Below are 25,895 nucleotides of genomic sequence, written 5' to 3' on the forward strand. Positions count from 1 at the left end.
GTCCTTTACAGTGTTCCACAAAAGATAGCCACAGTGGCTGTCCCTTTATCATCTCCATTATTGTTTCCCCTCTATAATTTCTCAGATCAAAGGAATGCCCCCTCCCCTTGCTTATTAAAACTGACATAGAATATCGCTGTTTTTTAAGGGTCCTGCCTACTGGGAAGGAAAGAGAATTCATTAGTGGGAGTTTCTAGGACCAGCCTTATTCTACAGTTTCTTGAACGCTAAATACTCCCTTTATTCTTTTTTTAGGTATGGGGGAATATTTATCATGTTCAGATGAACTAAGCTGCAACATTATATTTCCACAACTGACATACATACTCACATAAAAAGTACTTTAACATGGGAGTTCCTGTAAAAATCCAAGGGTTCCACTGTTTCAGCTTAGAAATTCAAAATTCTACAACACAACTATATTAAAATTAGGGATGTCTATAGTGAAAAGTTATTTGCAAAAATTATCAAAAATAATTAAAAAGACATAATATGAATTCTATTAAACCAGTGGAAAAAATATTGCTACTATTATTTGCCATCAAAATCAATGTTTAAGCAAATAGGTATATTTATATAAAGTGCTGAAAGATTCTTTAGGTACAATAATAAAACAAAAATCATTCAAGCTTCAACTTGAAAAACCCAGGACCATTAAGGATGGTCTACAATATTTTGCTTTTTTTCAACTGTATACATACCAACAGTTTTTTGTCGAACTATACTTCTTGCCTTTTCAGTTCCTGGAGATCCAGTAGTGGTTGCACTTCGCTGTCTCATTGGGGCTTGTCCAGGTTGATCACGGCTCCACCCTCTGGAAAAGGACTTGTCAACAGATGTCTTCTGGAACTCATGTCCAACTCCTAGAAACATAATTTCAATCTCTCAATTTGCCATCAATTGAAAAAGCAAATTTCTAAATTTCATGTGACTCAGGAAAATAGAAAGATCATTATATGCTGCATGGTAAAACAATGTGTGTTGTCATTATAAAGTTTCCTTGTGCTATACCTTCCCCCACCAAAAGCAATGCTTTAAAAATAAACAATTTTATTATGAAGATTATACTGTCCTCTACAACTAGAAGGGAGGGAGAGAAGAAGGAAAGAAGGAAGAAAGGACAATTGTGAAGGAAGAGAAAAATAATCACCATCAATCTCATCTTTATGTTTGACTAACTTGTACCAGAAATAGAAATTACAACTATCTCTGCATTGCCATAATTGTTATTGTTTGTCCTTCATTCTCAAAGAAAGCTATGACCATAAGGGAGGTAATGAAATTACTATGATAACTAAACATAAGTAAATCATTCTGCTTAACATGATTTCATTGCCATGATTGCTAAGGAAATCAAAGTACTAGAAAAAGGTACTTAGCCACTTGATTTTACAAAGCAGGCAAATATATCATTAAAAATGACCACTCTTATATGTATGTCATGGAACACTATTGTTCTGTTAGAAACCAGGAGGGATGGGAATTCAGAGAAGCCTGGAGGGATTTGCATGAACTGATGCTGAGTGAGATGAGCAAAATCAGAAAAACACTGTACACCCTAACAGCAACATGTGGGTGATGATCAACCTTGATGGACTCGCTCATTCCATCAGTGCAACAATCAGGGACAATTTGGAGCTCTGCAATGGAGAATAGCATCTGTATCCAGAGAAAGAACTATGGAGTTTGAACGAAGACCAAGGACTATTAACTTTAATTTAGAAAAAAATAACTGATATCTTATTGTCTGATCTTGCTATCTCTTATACTTTATGTTTCTTCCTTAAGAATATGATTTCTCTCATCACATTCAATTTGGATCAATGTATAGCATGGAAACAATGCAAAGACTAGCAAATTGCCTTCTGTGGGGGGGGGGGGGGGAGTAAGATTAGAGGATAAATTGTAAAACTCAAAATAAATAAAATCTTAAGAAAAAAAAATGACCACTCTTTGATTATTTGATTAGGTCTTGGCAACTATTCTTTTATCATTTTATGCAAATGTTCAATGTTCTTTTAAATTAAGTAACCTGAATGAATTAAATGCCTTGGAGAAAACTTTTTCAAAAAATCTTCACAGGACCTACTGCTAAGATACCACCTAAATTGGGAGGCAGCTGTCTAATTCATATACAATAATTCCAGCAAAATCCTGAATTTTGCACTAGACTGAATAATGATTAAAGAAACCTACTGTAAAATAGGAAAAGGCAAACAAAGTTAGTTTCAGTGTTACCAAATATAACAGATTAATATTGCACTGTAAAAAGACAAATTGGAATCCTGGAGAGAATGAACTGATGATGCACAGTGAAATGAGAAGAACCAGAATAGGTTATACAATGATAATAATATTGTAAATTAAAAACAACTTTGAAAAACTTAATAATTCTGACTAATACAGATCTTGAGAGTACCTATTGATGAAGCATGTGAATCACTTCCTAACAGGAAAGTGATAGTCACAGGATTAAGAGACATAAATTTTGAGTAAAGGCCATTGAATAAATTTGTTTTGCTTAACTATATTTATTGCAAGAGATAATTTCCTCCCTTTCTGTTAAGTCAGGGGAAAGCAATAGTGATCCCACACACATATACCCAAAAGAGAGCCAATAAAATACTTTACCCATTGTTCTCCGTGCTCTGCTTCTGACTTTATAAACTTTTCTACTCTAACGCCAGCTATCTTCCAAACCTGGAAATGCCTCTTTTTCCTCCTCCAACTGAAGAGAATCTTCACTTTAAGGAGGTACTCGGGCCAGCCTTGTTCACTTTTCTACTTTATCTGTTCCAAACTCTTCAGATTTTCACACTTGACCCCCTTGGCAGGCATCTACCCTACTGTCCCACATCTTGCCTCTACATACTTTTCAGTTCTCTTTAATGAATCTCCTTAAGAGTACCAATTGTGTTTCTTTTTGCTTGTGTTTATAATTGAAGTGCTAGCCAAAGAGCCAAGAGCAGAGCATACATTTAATAAATGTTCTACCTATCTTTAAAAATGCACAGATCAAAGGGGCAGCTAGGTGGCCTAGTGGATAGAGGCCTGGTCCTGGAATCCAGAGGACCTGAATTCAAATCCTGCTTCATATAGTTGCTAGCTGTGTGACCCTGGGCAGGTCACTAAACTCCATTTATCTTTAAAAAATGCACAGAAGAGAATATACGACAGTCCAGAAGGAAGAATAGACAAGCAAAACAATTTTGAAGATTAACATGTATCATTTATTAGATATTTAAATTTATATATAGACCTTTCTTATGTTCTATGTTTATGGATATGCTTTTTTTTTTTGTATTTAAGTTTACAAAAATCTAAGTCCTAGGGCGGCTAGGTGGCGCAGTGTTTAGATAAAGCACTAGCCTTGGAGTTAGGAGTACATGGGGTCAAATCCGGTCTCAGACCCTTAATAATTACCTAGCTGTGTGGCCTTGGGCAAGCCACTTAACCCCATTTGCCTTGCAAAAACCAAAAAAAAAAAAAAATCCAAGTCCTTCTGCAAAACTAAGAGAGACATAATACATGCTTAAAGATGCTTGGGAATATAAGGATTATGAAATATAACAAAAGGAATCATACTCTTAAAGAGCTGGAAGGGATATCAAAAGACATTTAGTCCAACTCCCTCATTTTGCAAATATCAGTCAATATCAGGGCAGGACTTGTACTTGAAATATTAACAAAAGGAAATACCATTTTTACTACATTCTGTATGGCTAACTTAAAAAACCAAACAAAACCATTAAAGCAAACTAAAATCTCCCAGATTTTAGAAAGGATGCTGACTTAAAAATTTTATGATTTTCAATTCATTAAAATAATACTATTCCTATTTCACTTTATCTCAGGTTTTCTTTTTCTTTGTTTTAAACAAAGGATCCAATAATTCAAAGGTATTTTCTTTCAAGATAAGATAGGCTTCAAATTCTGCTAATAGAAAGGGAGAGTCTATTTTTAATTTGTTGTTTAGATTATAATTCTTACCTTTGCCTTTGTGCTTTTTCTGTTTCTGTTCACTTAGCTTATCCAATGGTAAATCATTTAGATCCAAACTATATAAATTTCTAGCTAACACTTTAGTTAGTGTCTCCATAGTCAAAGACCACTCAGTGGCCAATTCTTCCCAATGTGTGAGTGATGACAACACAGATAGCAAGTCATCCCAGAGTTCTCGGGAGATATACACATTTAGATTTGCTTTGATCCAGGCTACTATAAGAGTCTAAAAAAAAAAGTCAAAAGCAAAAAATAAGTAAACCAAGGACAGCTTGTGATTTTAGAGAGATGTTTAATCATCAACTATTCAACTAAAAACAAAATAATTTTTATCATTTTTTTACCTAGTAATTATTTGTGGGAAATCAGGGAAGTAGAGAGGATGTTACTCTTTTATCAATAAAATGCCTACCAAACATTTTCAGTAATAAAAAGTTATTCCCTATTTTACCACAAGCAATACTGGCATGCTGTCAATATTGAAAAGAAATTTCTTTGATGGAATTTTTACCTTTCATTCAATCATTCAAAAATGAGCATTCACATTGTATAAAAAATCATTAAATGTTTCATGATATTGTTATATGAAGTAAAGGGTAAAAATTCCATAAAAATTTGTTTGAAATTTATTAAGAGCTAAAATATTCATAGTTATCTACTGAGTATGATATAGGAGACATTAACATCTAAATGTCTCATATATCTAATAAGCATATAAGAACTATATAGTAAAGATGTATACCATATATAGTTAAAAATAAACCAAATATGAAAACTTAAGATTTACAGAATATATAGTCTATATAAAGAGTATATAAATACATATATACATAAGTTTAATCCAATATATATTTCCCTGAACAAGTTTCACACTTGTTAGAAACCTTTTAAAGGAAGCACGGATTTGAACAATGAGCTTAGTTTTAAAATTCCATAAGAAGAATGGATTATTTTCTATAATTGACAGGTATTATTGGACATGTACTACAACAAAACTTTTAAAATGCACCTATAGAAAAGATGCTTTACTTCAAAGGATTTTAAATCATTTCAAGAAGGGCTTGAGTATATATATTTTGCACAGGATTAAAAGATATATGCAAAAAAAGTTTGCTGTTTAAGACTTTTTTTTCTAGATAAAACTTAATGTTAATGGTTATATGAATAACTAGAATTGGAAGATCTGTACTATAGACAACTATTTTTGTCACTCCATTCAATGATGGAAGATCTGCTTTCACTATATGTAATGATCATGCAAACATTTCACAATTTATAATTTTAGCATGACTAAACAAAAATTTATACTAAAAATTAAACCTTTTAAATGTAAAAAAAGTCAAAAATAAAACACTAAGGCCCTGGAAAATGGATTAAAAGTGATTACCAAATTTAGAACAATAAATACCTCTTGTCTAGCTTAGATTATTGCATTCTCCATTCCCAGAAAAGATTAGCTATGATCCACCTAAGGACAGTATTTCTTGCCCCATTCTGAAGGAATAAGGTCTTTGATCAGAGGGGAGGGGTTCACTTTATTATCAAAAAGCCTTTGGAGGGGAAAGAGGTCAAAAAGTGGGGGAAGTGGTCTTAGAAGAGGATGATTCTCCAGGGACAGTTCTGGAAAGATTCAGTAATTATTGTTCCTTTAGATGAAGTGGAATATTGACCCAAAACCAAGTTTTTCAAGATTTCTATAAATATTACTTCAAAAAAGTCTTGTGTGAGAGAAATGTTGGAGAACACAAAGAGAATTTGCCATTTTGGACCATAGGGAGACTTATGCCTAAAAAACGAGTCCGTTATCAATATTTTTTTTCCTTCAACAGTGGAAAGCAAGAATATTAAAGATAAGATAAACTCTATTCATAAAACAATATTCTACATTTATGTACATATAGATTATATATACTATCATATAACTATAGATCTCGAGGAAGAAAATAACTTTGTCTTTTAAGCTACAATCTCACTACTAAGCTCTTTAAATGATATATTCCAAATAAAAACTTTCTCAAATGACATTAAAATGCTGTTGAGTTGAAACTAAGAAACTAATCCAAAAGTTTAAACTACACTTTAAGGAAAAAAAAAATTTTTATTGCCTGAAAAAGAGGTCCTGCAAGTCGACCTGCTAGTGTCATATTTTTTCTTCCTTGGTACTGCAGAAAAGCTTGTGATGGTATCTTCAGAACAGATTCCGTGACTCTGAGCAATACAAGTAGCATCTGTTCCCTTAAAAGGAAAAAAATGAAATTTTAACCTTTCCTACTTATGAATAATTAATCATGCTTAATAGCAAAACTTTCAAATTGAATATATTTGATTTCAAGATTATTGTTATAGAAGCAGATAGGTGGCATCTAGTTCTGGGTCTGGGTCTGGAGTCAGACTCACCAGCTGTGTAATTCTGGGAATGTCATTTTAACTACTTTGTCTCAGTTCCTTACAGGTTTGTTGTGAGGATCAAAAGAGAAAATACATATATAGCACTTTGTAAACCTTAAGACTGCTGTACATTAGCATCCTAGCTATGAACATGATATTACCCTATTTGCTTCTATAAGATCTCAAATAACAATAATTTTGAGAAAATGAGGACAGTAGGAGTTTAAAGTCTGAAGTTTAAAACCAGCCAACAATTAACTGAATCCTCTACCATGAGCCCTTTTGAATTCAAAAAAGATTTTTAAAAAATTAAAGAATTATATTTACAAAGGAGGATTTTTCTTAAAGAAAATGCAGAACAATATGACTTTTGAAGTCAATTACATAGATAACAAAGACAAAATTTTCTACTTTAACATTACTTGTTTTGTGGTTAAATTAAAAATGGTCCAAGTATTGGTCAAAATTTTCAAAATGCATTCGAGTGGAATATGTTCATATTAAGAAAAAGAGTTCAATGAAGACAAGTGAGAAATTTTTAATTCAACTGATTAAAGACACAAAAAATTCTCAATTAAATCATTACATCACAACTTGCCTCTCACCCCAAATCTGGTTGACCGTTTAAAATCTGATACAGAGAGGTTAGAACATGAAGAAATAACTAAAGAGGAGAATAACTTTTTGGTGCTCCAATACTGTTAAAGGAGATTGTCAAAATAAGTCTATGCTAATCACCTCTCAAAAGAGACATATTTCTAAAGACATTAAAAGCATATAAAAGACAGTGAAACTTTTTACCAAGTCTTCTTATCCATTGATATTTGTACAACCATGAATCGATAAATATTAAGAATACGTTTACACATATCTGTGTGCTCATCCAAAAGACTTTTAATTTCATTTGCAGGTTCAAGAAGAAATATATTTGATGAATTGACTATGAAAACCTAGAAGAAAAAAATGAATGGACAAATCAAAAATGACAATAAATGCTGATAATGGAATTTAAATTGCAAGACGATAAATGTACTAAACCAAAGTCATTGTTCATTAAATTCACCAGGTCAAATAGGTGTTTAGAGATATTTTATAAAAATGTGGAGATCCTTAAGATATTTCTCACATAGGTACCAGCTTATTTTATGTTATTATTCCCACTCCCTATCGGACAATTAGAATAGCCTCTTAAATATCCCCCTGATTCAAATCTCCCCATTTTAACCCATTCCACATAGATGCCAAAATGATTTTCTCTAAGCACTGATCTGACCATGTCACTCCCCTACTCAATAAACTCCAAGCAGCTACATAACTTTTAGTTTTGAAAGTCTTTCAAAACTTGGCCCTTATCTTAATATCTTCCTAATACATTACTTCCCTGCTAGAACTTTATGATCCAGTCAAACTGCACTTTACTCTGTTCTTTGCCAATGGCATGGAACTCTATCTTTCCTCTCCATATTTGTGCAGATTGTCTCAAATATCTAAAAATGCATTTGCTCCTCAAGTCTGCCACAAAGAATCACTAGGTTCCTTCAAGGGACAGCTTAAGTATCACTTTCAACATGATTCCCTCTCTCCCCTTCCCCAGCTCCTTCCAGCAAATCAGAAACAAAACAACAAGAAACATAACCAAACCTACAAGTACCTTCACTCACTATTTTGTATATTAAACTACTTTATACTTATTTTATATTTATTTTGTATATTATGCAAGTTCCTTGAGGGCAGGCCCATTGAAAGGTATTTAATAAATGCTTGTTGGCTGACTGACCAGCAATATTTATCATATCCAGTATAGCTAAGTTATTCTTTCTATTTTTTTGTTTCATCCTATACAAACAATGGAGAACTGAACCAAATAATAGACATAGGTAATTTCACATATCAGGAAAAAAAGTCAAAATAAAACAAAACAAAAGAGTTACAAAAGCTCCTTTAGGTAAGCTACAATAAGAGAATTGTAATAATTATGGAATTTTAACTTTCAAGAATTATAAATAAGACAGAATTTTCTAAAAAATAATTAAAAATATATATTCTATTCATCTCAACTCATTCAACAAGATTTTTGTCAGAATCAATCAAGAATAGATTCTTATCCAAAATGGTACAATTAATATATTAATCAATAAAAATTTTAGAAAATCTTTATTGTGTGAAAGATATTTGAAAAATTTGACCAGCAAAATGACCTACCTGAAATACTAACTGGGCACCAGCTTGTATATTTTGGTCAGCATCTTCCATATCAGAACCTTTATATAGGCTATTTTGATAGGCATCATTTTTAATCCAATTGGAATTTCGAAAATGACTAGATGCTTTGGGCACTTTTTCCTGAAGGATAAAATAAATGTCTCAATCAAGAAGTCTTCATTTAACTTACTGGCAAGTCAAATAAGTTACAAGAGTTCTACAGGTTCAACACATGTGAAACAAATAGAAAAAATATATAAATGTAATAAAATATAAAAATTATCTGTTATACTACTCAACGTGGACTAAAAGAAAAGATTTTTAATAGCTTCTATGGAAAATGAGATACTTAATCAATTAGGGAGAGATAAAAAGATCTGCCTGGCTATACTGAAAACATACACTGAAGTAGGATAACATATATTTATAATGCGATTTTCCTCCAACTCCTTTCTGAATCTTTTAACTGGTGAAAGAAGGTCAGATGGTGGAAGCAATCCAGAGCTAAAGTCTGACAAAGGATAAGTCATGACAAGATAAAGGAATGAATACTTAGAGAGCAAAGAATAGTATAATGATGATGATAATGGTGATGATGATGTTTGCCCATTCTCGAAAAAAGACCATGACAGCAGGAAGATGATGCCATGACAAGCACATGAATTGAATATGAGTGAGGAGCTTCTGACCTTTGGGAGCCACCCATAGTTAATGGGCACAACCCGAATAAAGATAAAGCAAAGGAGTATGAGAACAAGTAGTAGAGAGGTAGGAGAACTAGGACAGAGCAGTGTCACAGAACCAGGAGAAGAGGTAAGTGATAACCCAATGTCAAAGGCTGAAGATCGTGAAAAAAATGAAAACTGAAAAAAGGTCATTAAGGATTTCAAATAAGAGATCATTGGTAAGTTTGGAGACCAGCTGAATGTCACAAGCTAGATTGTAGAGAGTTAATAAAACAACTGAAGGAAAGGACTGTAAGACAGGCTTCACATATACGGGAGGAAAGCTATCTGGGAATGATGGATAAAGTGAGCATAATTGTAGGCAGAAGGAAAGCATTCAGTAAATGGGGAGAGACTGAAGCTTGAGTGAGAGTGGGGAGTGAAGAAACAATCTGCTAAAGAGGATGGGCTATCATGATCAAAGGTTTGAAGTCCAAAAGATTTTAAGGAACCTGAGAAAGGGAACTGTGAGACAGCATCCATATGGATGATTAAGTAACTGGATAAAAAGGCAGAACTGAGGAGAGGAGGACAATGAGCCAAATGCAAAGGCAAAGGAAATGACATAAGGAATTCCAAACAGTCAATATGATCTAGCAATAAAAAAATCTCAAAAGTAATAATAGAAAGTCTTAGGGGCGGCTAGGTGGCGCAGTGGATAAAGCACCGGCCCTGGAGTCAGGAGTACCTGGGTTCAAATCCAGTCTCATACACTTAATAATTACCTAGCTGTGTGGCCTTGGGCAAGCCACTTAACCCCATTTGCCTTGCAAAAACCTTAAAAAAAAAAGGAAAAGTCTATTTTATAATTATAAAATTTAAGAATATATGAAGCAACTTAACCAAAACATAATCTATAGCTCCATATTATGAAATTCTACTTAAAGAAATAAAACTATTTAAATAAAGTGATAGTCAAAGTTTTGTCTATTCCAATCAAATATAATAAAAATTGCAACAGAATCAAAATCTAATGTACAGATTTACTATTAGACATTTCAAAATATTAAAGTAATACTCTCCAGAGTTAGACAAATAATAAAATCCATGAGGGAACAAAAGTTTTAGAATATCGAGGAGGGGCAGCTAAGTGGCACAGTGGATAGAACACTCGGCCCTGGAGTCAGGAATACTTGAGTTCAAATCCAGCCTCAGACACTTAATAATTATCTAGCTGTGTAACCTTGGGCAAGGCCCTTAACCCAATTGCCTTGCAAAAACCTAAAAAAAAATAAAATAAAATAAAGAATATCAAGGAAAATAATGAAGAGAGGTTGGGAAAGAAGGACTAGCACTTCCAGAACTCATGCTATATAGTAGGAATCACTGAAATCATTTGGTATTAATTAATAGAAAAGCAGAATGGACAATCAAAAATAACTGAACTAAAAAAGAAATGGTTAATTTGATTTAAAAAGAAAAAGAAAATAGACCAGTATCAAAAATGAAAATGGTGAATTCACCACCAAATAAGATGAAATCAAAGGAACTATTTTGCCCAATTATATGCAAATAAATCTAACAAGCTAAGTAAAATGGATGAATATTTATAAAAAATAAATTGCCCAAATTAACATAAAAGGAAATAGAATTCTTAAATAATCCAATTTTAGAAAAAAGAAACTGAGGGTCAGCTAGGTGGCACAGTGGACAGAAGCCCTGAAGTCAGGAGAATCTGAGTTCAAATCCAGTCTCAGACAGGTAATAATTGTCTAACATCATGACCTTGGGCAAGCCACTTAACCCCACTGCCTTGCAAAAACCTAAAAAAGAAATTGAAAAGCCATAAATGAATTCCCTAAGAAAAAAATGCTCAGAACCTGATGGATTCACAAGTGAATTCTACCAAATAAATAAAGAATTTAATTCAAATACTATATAAATTATGTGGAAAAATAAACAAAGAAAATATTCTATCAAATTCCTTTCACAATAAAAAATATAGAGCTTATATTTAACACGGGAAGAGCATAAGCAAAGAAAGAAAACTGACCAATTTCTCTAATGAATATTAATGAAAAAATTTTAAATAAAATGCAAGGACATTAGAGAAATATATCACAAAGATTACACATTAAAACCAGGTGAGATTTAAAATCAGGAATGGGGGCAGCTAGGTGGTGCAGTGGATAGAGCACCTGCCCTGGAGTCAGGAGTACCTGAGTTCAAATCTGACCTCATACACTTAATAATTACCTAGCTGTATGGCCTTGGGCAAGCCACTTAACCCCATTGCCTTGCAAAAAAGAAAACACAAAAAAAATCCCTAAAATAATAAAATCAGGAATGCAGGCTGAGTCAACATTAGAAAAATTACCAGCATAATCTACAATATCAATAACAAAAGCAACAAAAATCATGTTTATCTCAATAAATGCAGAAAAAGTTTTTGATAAAATGCAACATTCATTCCTATTACAAATGCTGGGAAAAAACAGGACTAAATGGAGTTTTCCTCACAGTGATAGGTAATATCTACCTAAAATGATCACCGAACATTATTTATTATGGGAATAAACTAGAAGGTTATCAGGGGTAAAGCAAGCATGTTTCATTACATCACTATTACTCAATACTGTACTAATAAAAGAAACTAAAGGAATTAGAATAAGCAATGAGGAAACAAACTATCAATTTTACAGACAATATAATGGTATACTTGGAGAATCCCAGATAATCAACTCAAGAAGTAGTTTAAATAATTTACAATTTCAGCAAAGTTATGGGATATAAAATAAACTGACATAAATCATAAGGGTTTCAATATATTATGAACAAAATCCAGTAGCAAAAAAAGACATTTCATTTTAAAATAACCACAGACAATATAAAATACTTAATGAGTCTACTTACTAAAACTCAGAACTATATCAACATAATTACAAAAGACTTTTCACATAAATAAAGACAGATCTAAACAATTAGAGAACTATTAATGAGACATGAAGGCAATATAATAAAATAATGATAATTCCATCTAAAGTATATTTATTCAGTGTCACGTCAATTAAAATGAATGATATTTTATAGAGCTAGGGAAAAAACTCAATAGGAAGGGAAAAAATAGCAAGAGTATCAAGGATCTCAACACATTCAATTTCAATCAATGTATACAACATGGAAACAATGTAAAGATTATCAGATTGCCTTCTGTGGGGGAATGGGGGAAGGGAAATTTTAAAATTCAAAACCTTACAAAAAATGATAGGTAGAAACTACCATTGCACATAATTGGAAAACTAATAAAATATTTTTTAAAAAAAAGAATATGAGGGACGGCTAGGTGGTGCAGTGAACACAGCACCAGCCTTGGAGTCAGGAGCACCTGCATTCAAATCCGACCTCAGACACTTAATAATTATCTAGCCCTGTGGCCTTGGGCAAGCCACTTAACCCCATTGCTTTGAAAAAACTTAAAAAAAAAAAAAGAATATGGGGTGTAGTCAAGATGGCAGCAGGAGAAGAGTCTCTCTTAGGTGCTCCCTCCAAAATATTTCAAAAAACCTTAAAATTATGATGCTAACTAAATTTTCAAGAGACAGAACCCACACATAATGATCCAGTTAAGCAATTCTCCAGCCCAAGCTAACCTGGAAAATAGTGGGAAAAGCTGTGTTCCATGGGGTTGGAGGGGCTGCTGCGCCAGAGCAAAGGTACATCAGCCTCCTGGGAACAGCCCCAGGGTGCCTGGGAGCAGCTCCCAGAAGCAGAAGCAGTTTCCTGACCTGTACCCCAGGGTGCACTAAGCACAACTTGGAAGATCAGCATAGAGACCTCTGCCAGAGCAAGCATGAAGCCCAGGCCCTCAGTGCAATCAGCGGGGCCACCACAGCCCATATCCAGGAAACGGAAGTAGGCCCATGGAGTCACCCAGCAGGAACCTCCAAGCAGCTGTGCCATAGCGCTCAGCCCACTGAAGGTAAGGGACTGGAGGGAGACTACCAAGGTCTGTCCTCTGTCCCTGGAACAGGACTCTGGGGCTTTGACCATATTCAGACCTTTGTTGCAGTGTAGGCCCCCCCCAAATAGAGCAAGGATCCTTCTCCCCTCACAGGCCCGTGGCAGAGGGGTGAGCTTGTGGTCATTCACAGACCAAGAGAGCAGTCAGAGTCTCACACACTGAGGTCCTTGTGGGGGTATCCCAATAATACTCAAAAGATCAAGAAGCACCCCCAAAATCAGGCACAGGCTGGAGAAATGAGTAAGCAGAAAAAAAGAAAAGGAACTTGACCAAAGTCAATTACTTTGGTCCAATGGAGGACCAAAATACTCAATCTGAAGATGAGAAAGTCCAAGCTTCTGCATCTAAAGACTCCAAGAAAGATAGAAGCTGGGCTCAGGCTATGACAGAGCTCAAAAAAGATTTTGAAAATCAAGTAAGGGAGGTAAAGGAAAAAGTGGGAAAAGAAATGAGAGAGTTGCAGGAAAACCATGAAAATGAAGTCAGCAGCTTAGTCAAGGAGATTCAAAAAAAAAATGCTGAAGAAAATAAAATGTTAAAAACCAGCTTAGGTTAAATGGATAAAAGTTCAAAAGGTTAATGAGGAAAAGAATGCTTTAAAAAGCAGAATTGGCCAGATGGAAACAGAAATAAAGCTCTCTGAGGAAAACAAATCCTTAAGATGTAGAATGGAGCCAAAGGAAGGTGATGACTTTGTGAGAAATCAAGACACAATAGTTCAACACCAAAAGAATGAAAAACTAGAAGAAAATGTGAAACATCTCATTGAAAAAAAAAACTGATCTAGAAAACAGATTCAAGAAAGGTAACTTAAAAATTATTGGGATACCTGAAGGTCATGATCAGGAAAAGAGCCTTGACCTAATTTTTAAAGAATTCCTACAGGAAAACTGCCCTGATATCCTAGAAGCAGAGGGCAAAATAGAAATTGAGAGAATCCACCCATCTCCCCTGGAAAGAGATTCAAAGAAAACCAACCCCAAGGAATATTATAGCCAAGTTCCAGAACTCCCAAATCAAAGAGAAAATATGACAAGCAGCCAGAAGGACACAATTCAAATATCGTGGAGCTGCAGTCAGGATCTTAGCAGCAACTACATTAAGGACTCAAAGGGCTTGGAATATAATATTCCCAAAGGCAAAAGAGCTTAAAATGCAAGTGAGAATCAACTACCCTGCAAAAATGAACATCCTCTTTCCAGGGGAAACGATAGGACTTTCAATGAAACAGGGAATTTCAAATGTTCCTGTTGAAATGACCAGAGCTAAACAGAAAGTTTGACCTTCAAGTGCAGGACTCAGGTGAAGCATAGAGAGGGTGGATGAGAAGGGTAAATTATGAAGGACTTAATGATGATGAACTGCATGTATTCCTGCATGGAAAGATGATCCTGATAATACTCATATGGACCTTCTCTTTTAAAAGAGCAGGTAGAAGAAGCTTTTATAGATGAAGCACAGGAAAGAGCTGAATTTGAAGATATAATATATTGTAAAAATGGAGCCAGTGGCGCAGCTAGGTGGCGCAGTGGATAAAGCACCGGCCCTGGAGTCAGGAGTAAGGAGTACCTGGTTCAAATCCGGTCTCAGACACCTAGCTGTGTGGACTTGGGCAAGCCACTTAACCTCATTTGCCTTGCCAAAACCTAAAAAAAAAAAAAAAAAAAAAAAAAAAAAAAAAAATGGAGCCAGTGGGTGAAAGGAAATATACTGGGAATAAAAGAAAGGAGAGGTAGAATAGGCTAAGATATTTCATATAAAAGTCATTTCATGTAGCTTTAGCAATGGTATGGAAGGGGAGAAGGCGAGGGGGATTGAGAGAACCTTCATTCTCATCAGAAATGGCTCTGAGAGGAAACAGCATACACACTCAATAGTGTATAGACATCTAGAGGAAAAAGGAGAGAAAGGGGGATGGGGGAAGCGGGGGATGTGGGTGATAGAAGAGAGGTTAGATCATAGGAGAGGATAGTCAGATATAACATTTTCAATTTTATTTTTTGCAAGGTGCTGGGATTGGGTGGCCTGCCCAGGACCACGGGGCCAGGTGGTTGCTGGGTCTCTGGGGTGGTATGTGGACTTGGGGCCTCTTGGCCCCAGGGCTGGTGTTCTGTCCGCTGCACCACTCGGCTACCCCACAGCACACTTTTGAAGAGGGACAGAGTAAAAGGAGAGAGAAAATATCATATATGGTAGTGGAGAGGAATGGATGGAGGGGATTACAATCAGCAATAGCAACTGTGGAAAAATATGGAAGTAATTTCTCTGTTGAGACAGAGACAGAGCTGTTGGTATCAGAATACAGACTGAAACACATTTTTTTCTCTTTCTTTTACTTTATTTCTCATGAGGTTTTACATTTTTGTGGGGGGAAGGATTATTGTTTACTCTTAAACAAGAATATTTTAGTAATGTGTAAATAAAATTTAAAATATTTCTTAAAAAATTAAAAAAAATCAAGGGAATAAACAAAAATAAAAAGTGAAGAAGGTGATCTAACAAAATGGAGTGGTGAATCAGTGAAACAGATTAGGTATACACCATAGTAATTGACCATAATCTGTAGTATTTCAAAAGACAAAAAAATGAAAGCTTTTCTGACAAGAATTCAATATTTGAGAAAACTTTGTGTGAAAATTAGAAATCAGTTTGGCAGAAAATAGATATAAATCAATATGTCACAAGTAAATCAAGATAAGGGGAAAATGAACACATGATTTAGACATAAAAATGGTATTATAAACAAATTTAAGGAGCATGATAATTGTTACCTGAAAGAACTAAGGAAATATGTGTGTGTATGTATATGTGTATGTGTCTGTATACACATAGATATACATAAAACTAAATAAGAGATAAATCAGCATTAAAGAATATAAAATAGATGGTTTTGATTATTATAATTTGAAAAGACTTTGCACAAACAAAACCAACACAGCCAAGATTAGTGAGAAAGCACTAAATTGGGCAAAAAGAAAATTACACCAAGTTTCACTCATAAAGACCTAATTTCCCAAATAAATAGGGACCTGAATCAAATTTAGAAAAATAAGAACCATTTCCCAAAGGAAAAGGAAAAAGCAGTTTTCAGATTAATAAATCAAAGTTAATTAATCATATGAAAAAATGTTCTATATCACTATTGATTAGTAAAATGAAAAACTCTGAAGTACCACTTCATGTCTATAAGATCAGTCACTATGTCAGAAAAGAAAAATGATAAATGTTGGGGAGTATGTGGGAATACTGGAACACTAAAGCACTGTTGGTAGAGTTGTAAATTGAGCTAAATTTCCTAGAGATTAATTTGGAATTATGCCCAAAGGGTTTTAAATTGTGCAATGACCTTTATCTCAGCAATACCACTACTAAGTATGCAGGTCAAAGAGATCAAGGAAAAAGAAACTATACACACAAAAATATTTAGCAGTTCTTTTGGTTTAGACAAAACTGATAATTATAACAGTATAACACTACTGTATTTATAAAAGAAGCAATAAACAGGAGGGTTTCAGACACATCTGAAAAAACTCTTATGAATTCATGCAAAGTAAAGTGAGCAAAACCAGGAAAACTTTATACACAGTACCAGCAATATTGTAAAATTACAAATTATGAATATCTATATGGATCAATAATTCTAAAGGACTATGATAAAAAATACTGTTCAGCACCAGAAAAAGAATTGAACACATGTAAATTGCCTATCAAAGCATATTTTTTTAACTTTATTTTCTTTTGACTTTTGTTTTGTGTTTTTCTTTTCAACATGGTTAATATAGAGATTGAAATGGGGTAGCTAGGTGTCACTGCAGAGCATAATTTTTAAATTTTATTTTCTTTTGATTTTTGTTTTGTGTTAATAGAGATATGGAAATGGGGTAGCTAGGTGTCACTGCAGAAAGAGTACTGAGCCTGGAATCACGAAGACTCATCTTCCTGAGGTCAAATCAGAGTCTGAGATACTTGCTATGTGACCCTGGGCCAGTGACTTAACCATTTGCCTCAGTTCCTCACCTTTAAAATGAGCTACAAAAAAGAAATGGCAAACCAGTATTTTTGCCAAGGAGATTCCAAATAGAGTCAGAAAGTGTCAAACTTGAGTCAAACAACTGAACAACAACATAGAAAAAAGGATTTTCATTTCACATGTATAATTTATTACCTCTTCAAGGAAGAGAGAAGGGAGAGATGAATGGAAACATTGGAAACAATGTTTTTCTCTGAATTTAACAAATACCATCTAAAATATACATTTACATAAACAGAAAACACTATAAATAAGTCATTCTTTATGCACAACTTGCTCTTCTTTTCAGATATTTAGGAAATGATTTTAAAAACTGTCCTTATCTGTGATTCCTTCCAGTCTTCTCTTCACTTCTGTACTTAAAATAATGAATAGACAGATGAATGGGGAAAAAAACAACATGTTCTGATGATCCTCTTTTCTTTCTTTTTTGGATCTCTTATCCCAAGCCCCTTTGTACCCCTCTTTGTACTATCCCCTTAAAGAAAAATAAAAATCTTTCTAACAAATATGCACATAGCTCAAGTTCAAAAGTATATGTCTTGAGCAAATAGTTAACTTTAGTGGGGGGCAGCTAGGTGGCACTGTGGATAGAGCAGCGACCCTGGAGTCAGGAGGACCTGAGTTCAAATTCAACCTTAAACACATAATAATTACCTAGCTGTGTGACCTTGGGCAAATCACTTTAACCCCATTGCCTTGCCAAAAAAAAAAAACTTATTGGAAGAAGTCAAAAAGGATTTTAAAAATAAAGTAGAAAAATTAGGAAAAGAAATGCTGAATGTAATGAGAAGAACCCAAAGAACATTATTCACACTAAAAGTAATGTTAGGGATGATCTACTATGATAGACTTATTCATTTTAGCAGTGTAATAATCAAAGACAAGTCCAAAAGACCTGTGATGGAAAATTACTATTCGTATCCAGAGAAGGAACTTTGGAATTTAAATGCAGACCAAAGTTTACTATCTTCTATTTTTAAAAGTTGTTTTAGCCATCTTTTCATTTCTTACAAGTTTGTACTTCTCTGGATGTCTCTATCAGGCCCTACGTTGTTTTTTTTTTTTTTATATTACCTTCCTGTTAGATTCCCAAGCTCTTAAAGGGGCCCAAAATGAAACAAACTAATACACAATTAAATGCACTTACTGTATGTGAAAAAGAGAGAAGATCCTGTGAAGGAGCAGGGAGGGAGAGAGAATACTCAGCTGCTCAAAGGGGAGTAGGAAAAGGGAGATAATATAGTTTTTATAGGCTTTCACAGGGGGGAGCAGGAAGGGGGGGGGGGTTTAAGGAAGAAGCTATCTATAGATACCATATGCCAAGTCCTGAGTCTGCAGCTATTGCTCAAAATCACCCTTAACATGTTCAAAAGGATGGTTTGGTCAAAAGTGGTGCTTTACTTCACAAAAAATCAATGGTATGTCAAGCAGCTCTGAACCTTAAAAATAGTTCTGGTTTTTGCCTGGCTTATTTGAACTTGAGCTTATGGCTCCAACATATTCAATTTATTATATTCATTACAGCATACAAGTCCTTAGAATATAAGCTACAAGAAGACAAGGATCTTTTTACTTTTATTTATTTTCCCAGTGGTGAGTAAAGTGTCTGCCACATAATAGGCACTTGATGCTTTATTGACTAACTGAAAGGATAAAAAGAAATTATCTTCAAAAGAATTTCAAACTAGTAAACATATGGAAAATTACTCAAAATTAATAACCATCAAAGAAATTCAATGCAAAATACTCCTAAGGATTTACCACCCACCCTTAAATTGGAATACTTAAAACATTGTTACTGAATCTATGAATTAGTTGAACCATTCTGGAAGCAATTTGCAATTATTCAGAGTTTAAAAAATTAGCTATAACCATGACGAAGAGATTCCACAGTTAGTAATATAATACAATAACATGAATCACAAAAAGAAATATAATATATGTATATATATCAAAATATTCACCTCTAAACATTGGTTAAAAATTTACTCTCTAATGATAATGGTGAAAGTTACATGAGCTGTTTCTCTTGATTTCTTTATAGTATGACTTTTACTCAGTACACTTATAATTTATTATAGTATATTGGTCTTGAAATAATTTCTGCTAGATTTCTATTCAGTTTGCCAAATAATTCTTGTCAGAGAGCTATTCTGGCCAGCAAAGATAATCATAATTCCAAAGGACTGATGATGAAGCAAATTTATTCACTGACAGAAAGGTGATGGATTAAAGACATATATCCAAACCTGATATCAATAAGGAACCCTGAGAACTTTTCCAGCACATCTGGGTCTGATTAGAAATGCCCCCTCCTCTAGCAATGATTACCTGTTCTCAATTAAGCCCATTCTTAAGGTATCTAAATCTTGTCATGAAAACCTGAATTTTGAGTGTTTTCTCCCTGATATGTGTGCTCCCTGTCCCCCTCTCTCATACTGAGAGTTTCTTGTATCTATCAGAATTAGTTTCTGTTTATATTGCCATATAATGTGCCCATGTATATATATTTTGTTTGCCAAATCATATAACTTAGGAGTGTATTTTCCTGAATTTGGGAATTTTCTAGAACTTTCCAACTCCATGTATTTTGGGGGTTTTACAAGGAAATAGGGTTTTAGCCCCAAAGTCACACAGTTAGGTACTTATTAAGTGTCTGAGACCAAATTTGAACTCAGGGCCTCCTAACTCCAGGGTCAGTGCTCTATCCACAGTACCACCTAGCTGCCCCACCCCCACCATGTATTAGTTTTAAAATGAACTGTGAGATCAAATGTTTTTGGGGGAGAGAACTTGCTTGCACTGGGAGAAGCACAGGGATTAATAGGATATAAAGGGCTTTGAACACCAAGGGATTTTGTATTTGATCCTGGGTGTGATTGGGAGACCTTGGAATTTACTGAATAGAGGACAGTATAGTTGGACTTTCACTTTAAGAAAAATCAATTTAGGGCAGCTAGGTGGCACAGTGGATAGAGCACTGGCCCTGGAGTCAGGAGTAACTGAGTTCAAATCTGGCCTCAGACACTTAATAATTATCTAGCTGTGTGGCCTTGGGCAAGCCACTTAACCCCATTGCCTAGCAAAAACTAAAAAAAAAAAAATCACTTTAGATGCTGAATAAAGGATAGATTACATGGAGAAAACTCTGCCAAGAGAATATGGCAACAGTTCAGGCATTTGGTGATTAGAATCCAAATCAAAATGGTGGCAGCATCAAAGGAAAGAATAGAAGGGGTATATTCAAGAGATGTTGCAGGCCTCAGTTAACAGATGAGAAATGGGAGTTAAGAGACAGTGAAGAGTAAATGATGATACCTAGGTTGCAAGCCTGGTGACCTGTAAGGGCGGTGGCACCCTTGACAGTAATAGTGAAGTCAGAAGGAGGTTGGGCTTAGGGAGAAAAACAATGAATTCAATTTTGGACATGTTGAGTGTAATATGTCTTCCACACATCTAGTAAAAAATGTCTGAAAAGCAGTCTGAGATGCAAGACTGGAGGTCAGCAGGGAGGTTAGAAAGGATAATTAAATTCAAGGAAGCTGATAGGACTTCCAAGTGAAGTAGAAATAAAAGAGAAAAAAGCCTAGAATAAAGCCCTGTAGAATACCTATGATTAGAAGGAATGATCTAGATGGGCAAAAGAGATAGAGGAGCCACTAGATAATAAGAATCAATTGCCTAAGTGATCAAGCTACCTAAAAAATGAATATGATTTCTTCAATTCGCTCATTAACTAATAAATATTTACTGATAAAATACAAAGTATGAAGTTCTATGCTAGACATACACAGATACAAAAAAGTATAAGACATGTTCTCTGCCCTCAAGGAACTTGGGGATGGGGATAAAAGACCTGGCATTTGAAAAGCTTTTTAAAATGATATGACTGTAATTCAACTTAACAAACAGTATATATTTATCTGCCAAATGAATGATACAAGACAAAAGGAAATGAGGAAGAGAATCAGAAACTATACTTAACAGAAAACATGAGTTGCAACAAGATATCATCATTCTTTCTTTAATAACTCTACAAACTATATAATAAAGCTGTACTGCATTTCAAGATCATAATTTTAATGTGCACTTGAATTTATAAGTATCATTTAAACCACCATTAAAAAACTTCCTTTTTCATCTAATAAGCAATAACACCACAAATTTCATGGGTGAGCAAAAATTTTATTAACTAAATTATAAATAATTGAATTATATTTTTACCTTCCAAACTGGCAAAAAGAAGCAAAACTTTCTGACAAGTGATTAAGTTCTACACATGATGAAATATATACACACATATAATTTCATATTACCTCCTCTCTTTCTTTTCCTTCTTCTAATAAAACATCAGGTTCTACAACACTTTCAATGCAGGTTAAATTTATAGAAACAACCTCAGTTTCTTCAGGCTCTTTCATGAACAAAGGCTTCTCCTCCTGTTGAATCCATTCCTGATACACCTTTACCACTTTCCTCATAGCAGCTGCTTCACAAATTGGTAATAGAAGTGCCTAGTTAAAAACACAAAAACATTACCATGGTAAAAGATTTGCTATATTTTCCTTTGTAGTAAATGTATATTAATTCTGATACAGATTCATAATGTTCCTCAAATATTAAAAAAGTTGTTTTCTGAATAACATTCCCTCTTATCCCATCTTCAAACAGGATTGTAAAGCAGAATCACGAATTTAATGAATAAATGAAAGAATTGTTAAGCTCTTATCATATCGAGACACTCTGCAGATAGATATAAAAGCAAGATAAATACCAATCCTCAAAGAGTTTACATTCTAGCAATGGGAGACAACACATAGAAGGAAGGAATGGTAGCAGGAAAAGGTGACATACTCTGGAAAATCACAAAGACTGTGAAGTTGAACAGTAGATCAGACAACGGACAGGTTTTTTTGGTAAAAGGAATGGTAGTATTAATTGAATGAAAATTCCCAGAGCAAGGATGCAAAGCAGGTGGAGAATACTCATGTGTCAAGAACCAAAAAGCAGGGTTGGATCTGAGACTAGTTAGTTATATTGAAATGAGCAGCAGTGGATATACTGCCAGGCCCGGAGTAAGGATTTTCCCTAATTTAAATCTGGCCTCTGACCTAACTGTGTGAGCTTAGGCAAGTCACTTGATCCTCTTTGCCTCAGTTTCCTCATCTGTGAACTGAACTAGACAAGGAAATGGCAAATGACTCCAGAATCTTTTCTCCCCATAAAACAACAACAGATGTAGTTGGGGTTCACCAACCAAATCATCTATGTTGGAATCCCAATGAATCATAGTTCATTCAAAAAATACATTCAAAGGATTTTATTTTTATTTTTTCACTTATATCAATGATGGGGAAATAACACCTCAAGAGAATTTAAAATTACATTTAATGTAAAACGTATCAGGGGCGGAGGCCAACATGAGGGAGTAAAGATAGGGGCTCCCTTGGGCTCTTATCCAAACCACTCCAAATACCTTTAAATAATGACTAGAGTGGCAGAACTCACAAAAAAAAAAATGAGTGAAACAATTTTCCAGCCCAAGACAACTTGGGGTAAAGTTGTCTATTATTAACTAATAAAAAGTTACATACAGGTTAACTAATAATAGATAATAGGTTATAAAGGTCTTTGAACACCATAGGATTTTGCATTTGATCCTGGATGTGACAGGGAGTCCTTGGAATTTACTGAACAGAGGACAATCTAGTTGGACTTGCACTTTAAGAAAATCACTTTGGTAGATGAATGAAGGATAGATTATGTAGAAGGTTCTATAACACCATGGTTAGAAGGGGGCCACAGCACAGCCCAGGCTGCATGGGAGCAAACTGGCTCCATTCATATGGGAAGAAACCACAGGTCACCTGAGTCCCTGACAGTGGTGGCAGTTTCCAAACCTCTCATCCAGGGATTGCCAAGGAGAACTTGGAAGGTTAACAGGATTAACACTCTGCCACACCAGAGTGAGAACAGAGCAGTCTAGCATAGACTTCAGCACAGACCCGGCCCCAGGGGACAGGACGGGGCTGAGAAGCCACGGGGCAGAGCTCAGCCCATGATGGTAAAAGAGGTGCAGGAAGATTGCAGAGGTATCTTTGTTATCCCTGAGGCAAGACTCTGTTGCTTTGCCTATACTTAAATCTAGCTCCCAGTCTGGGCCCCAGTCTCAGGAAAAGAAGCAGAAACACAACAGAACTGTCTGCAGGAGAGCAGGGTCTCTCCTCATGATTGCAACAGAGCAGGGTCTCTCCTCAATTTCAGGACAGAGGGGAGTGCCTGTGGTCATTCACAGACCAGAGCACAGGCCAGGAGAGCAGTCATGGACTTAGAGGAATTGAAAAATTGCAGGGTACCCTGGGGGGTGTCCTTGAAAACAGCTACAAAGACCCTCATAAGCTTGGGAAAGTGCATTTTTCTATCCTGGAAGCAGAGCCCACCTTAACAAAAAATTAAAATCAAGTCATAGACTGGGAGAAGAAAAAAAATTCAACCATAGACAATTACTCTAGTCCTATAGAGGATCAAAATATATATTCAGAATGTAACAAAATCAAAATTTCAGAATCCAAAGCCTACAAGAAAAATATAAATTGGTCTCAGGCTATGAAAGAGCTCAAAAAAAGAATTTGAAAATGAAATGAAGGAGGCAAAGAAAAACTGGAAATAGAAATGAGAGCAATGCAGAAAAATCGTGATAATCAAGTCAGCAGCTTGGTGAAAGAGATACAAAAAAAGACTGAAGAAAATATCTTAAAACAAATTTAGGTCAAATGGAAAAAGCGGTCTAAAAGGCCAATGAAGAGAAGACTGCCTTAAAAAGCAGATTTGGCCAGATGGAAAGAGATACAAAAGCTCTCTAAAGAAAATAATTTCTTAAAATGTAGAATGGAGCTAAGGGAAGCTGATGACTTTGTGATAAATCAAGAAACAAAACAAAATCAGAAGAATGAAAAACTAGAAGAAAATGTGAAATATCTCATTGGTAAAACTAACCTAAAAAACAAATCCAAAAGAGATAATTTTAAAATTATTGGACTATCTGAAAGTCATGACCAAAAAAAAAAGAGCCAAGACATCATTTTTCAGGAAATTCTCCAGAAAAACTCCCGATATCCTAAAGAATTCAGAAAACTTCTAGAAATATAACATTTCAGAACTCCCAAGTCAAGTAGAAAATATTACAGGCAGACAGAAAGAAAAAATTCAAACATCATGGAGCAACAGTCTGGATAACACAAGATTCAGCAGTTTCTACATTAAGGGCTCATAGGGCTCCAGAAGGCAAAAGAGTTAACTACCCCACAAAACTGAACATAGTTTTTCAGGAGAAAAGATGGACATTCAATAATGACAGAGGGGACTTTCAGACTTTCTGGATGAAATGACCAGAGCTGAACAGAAAGTCTGACCTTCAAGTACAGGTGAATCACAGAGAGGGTGGATGGGAAGGACAAATAATGAGGGAATGAATGATGATGAATTGTTGTATTCCTGAATCACAAGATGATAATGGTATCTCATATAAAATATTATCCAATAAAGTCCTATTACATCAATTCACCATGGAATTAAGGTGACCTCCTCCCCTTCAAGGTTTCAAAAACTACTCCAGCAGTATGCTGGGATGATAGGTCCTACACCAAGGTGGAACGGTTTCAAGCACAGGGACTGATAATTGACTATGAGTCTATGATCTCTATGATCTGCATTGGATCAGATCTTTTGGGAATATCAGTATCTTGAATATTACCAGAATGAGCTGTTTCTGAGAAATCATAACAATACAACATTCAACATTCCAAAAAAGAGAAACAAGATCAGACTAGACCTTCCAGAAATACACAGATCCTGGCTTCAAAATCAAAACTGATCAAGAAGTAGCATGCAAGAATGAGCAAACAAACCAAAAGGAAAAAAGAAAAAGAATTATACCATAAAAAGCTATTAGAGTGACAGAGAGGTTAAAGACACCAATCCAGAAGAAGAAAATGATTCCAAAGCATCTATAACCAAAGCCTGGAAAAAAAAAGAAAAGAAAAAACTTCGGCAAAAGTACAACTCTCCATGGAAGAGAAAAAAGGAAGAATTTTAGCAAGAATTTTAAAGAGTTATTGTTTGTAGTGGCAAAGAATTGGAAATTTAGGAGATACCCATCAATTGGGGAATGGCTGAACAAATTATAGTATATATGTGTGATGGAATACTATTGTTCTATAAGGAATCATGAAGGACAGGATTTCAGAAAAGCCTGGGTGGGGGATAATAAAAGAAAAGCCTGGAAAGATTTGTAAGAATTGATACTTGAGTGAGATGAGTAGAACCAGAAGAACATCATATCCCTAACAACAACACGGGGGTGATGATCAACCATGATGGACTTACTTATTCCATGCAGTGTAATACTCAGGGACAATTTTAGGGAATTTGTGATGGAGAACATTATCTATGCAGAGAAGGAACTGTGGAGATTAAGGAAGACCAAAGTTTATCTTCAATTTTTAAAAGTTATCTTGTAATATGCAATTTTGCTATCTTTAATGCTTTCTTTTATCCTTTTGGATCTGATTCCTCTCTCACAACA

The 25,895-nt window shown here is 34.8% G+C and overlaps 1 protein-coding gene across 6 annotated transcripts in view; it reads right to left on the reverse strand.

Moving 5' to 3' along the window:
- RALGAPA1 (Ral GTPase activating protein catalytic subunit alpha 1) overlaps nt 1-25,895 on the reverse strand; it is a 331,780-nt gene that overhangs the window by 239,056 nt on the left and 66,829 nt on the right. For all 6 annotated transcript variants that reach the window (XM_074213382.1, XM_074213380.1, XM_074213383.1 and 3 more), the window contains exons 11-16: nt 21,628-21,825; nt 8,593-8,733; nt 7,192-7,340; nt 6,108-6,237; nt 3,991-4,228; nt 702-863 (exon numbers count right to left, since the gene is read on the reverse strand). In XM_074213382.1, the coding sequence (XP_074069483.1) occupies nt 702-863; nt 3,991-4,228; nt 6,108-6,237; nt 7,192-7,340; nt 8,593-8,733; nt 21,628-21,825 (1,018 nt within the window). The remainder of the gene's footprint in view (nt 1-701; nt 864-3,990; nt 4,229-6,107; nt 6,238-7,191; nt 7,341-8,592; nt 8,734-21,627; nt 21,826-25,895) is intronic.

The sequence above is a fragment of the Macrotis lagotis genome, chromosome 1 (genome assembly GCF_037893015.1).
Source record: "Macrotis lagotis isolate mMagLag1 chromosome 1, bilby.v1.9.chrom.fasta, whole genome shotgun sequence".
NCBI lineage: Eukaryota > Metazoa > Chordata > Mammalia > Peramelemorphia > Peramelidae > Macrotis > Macrotis lagotis.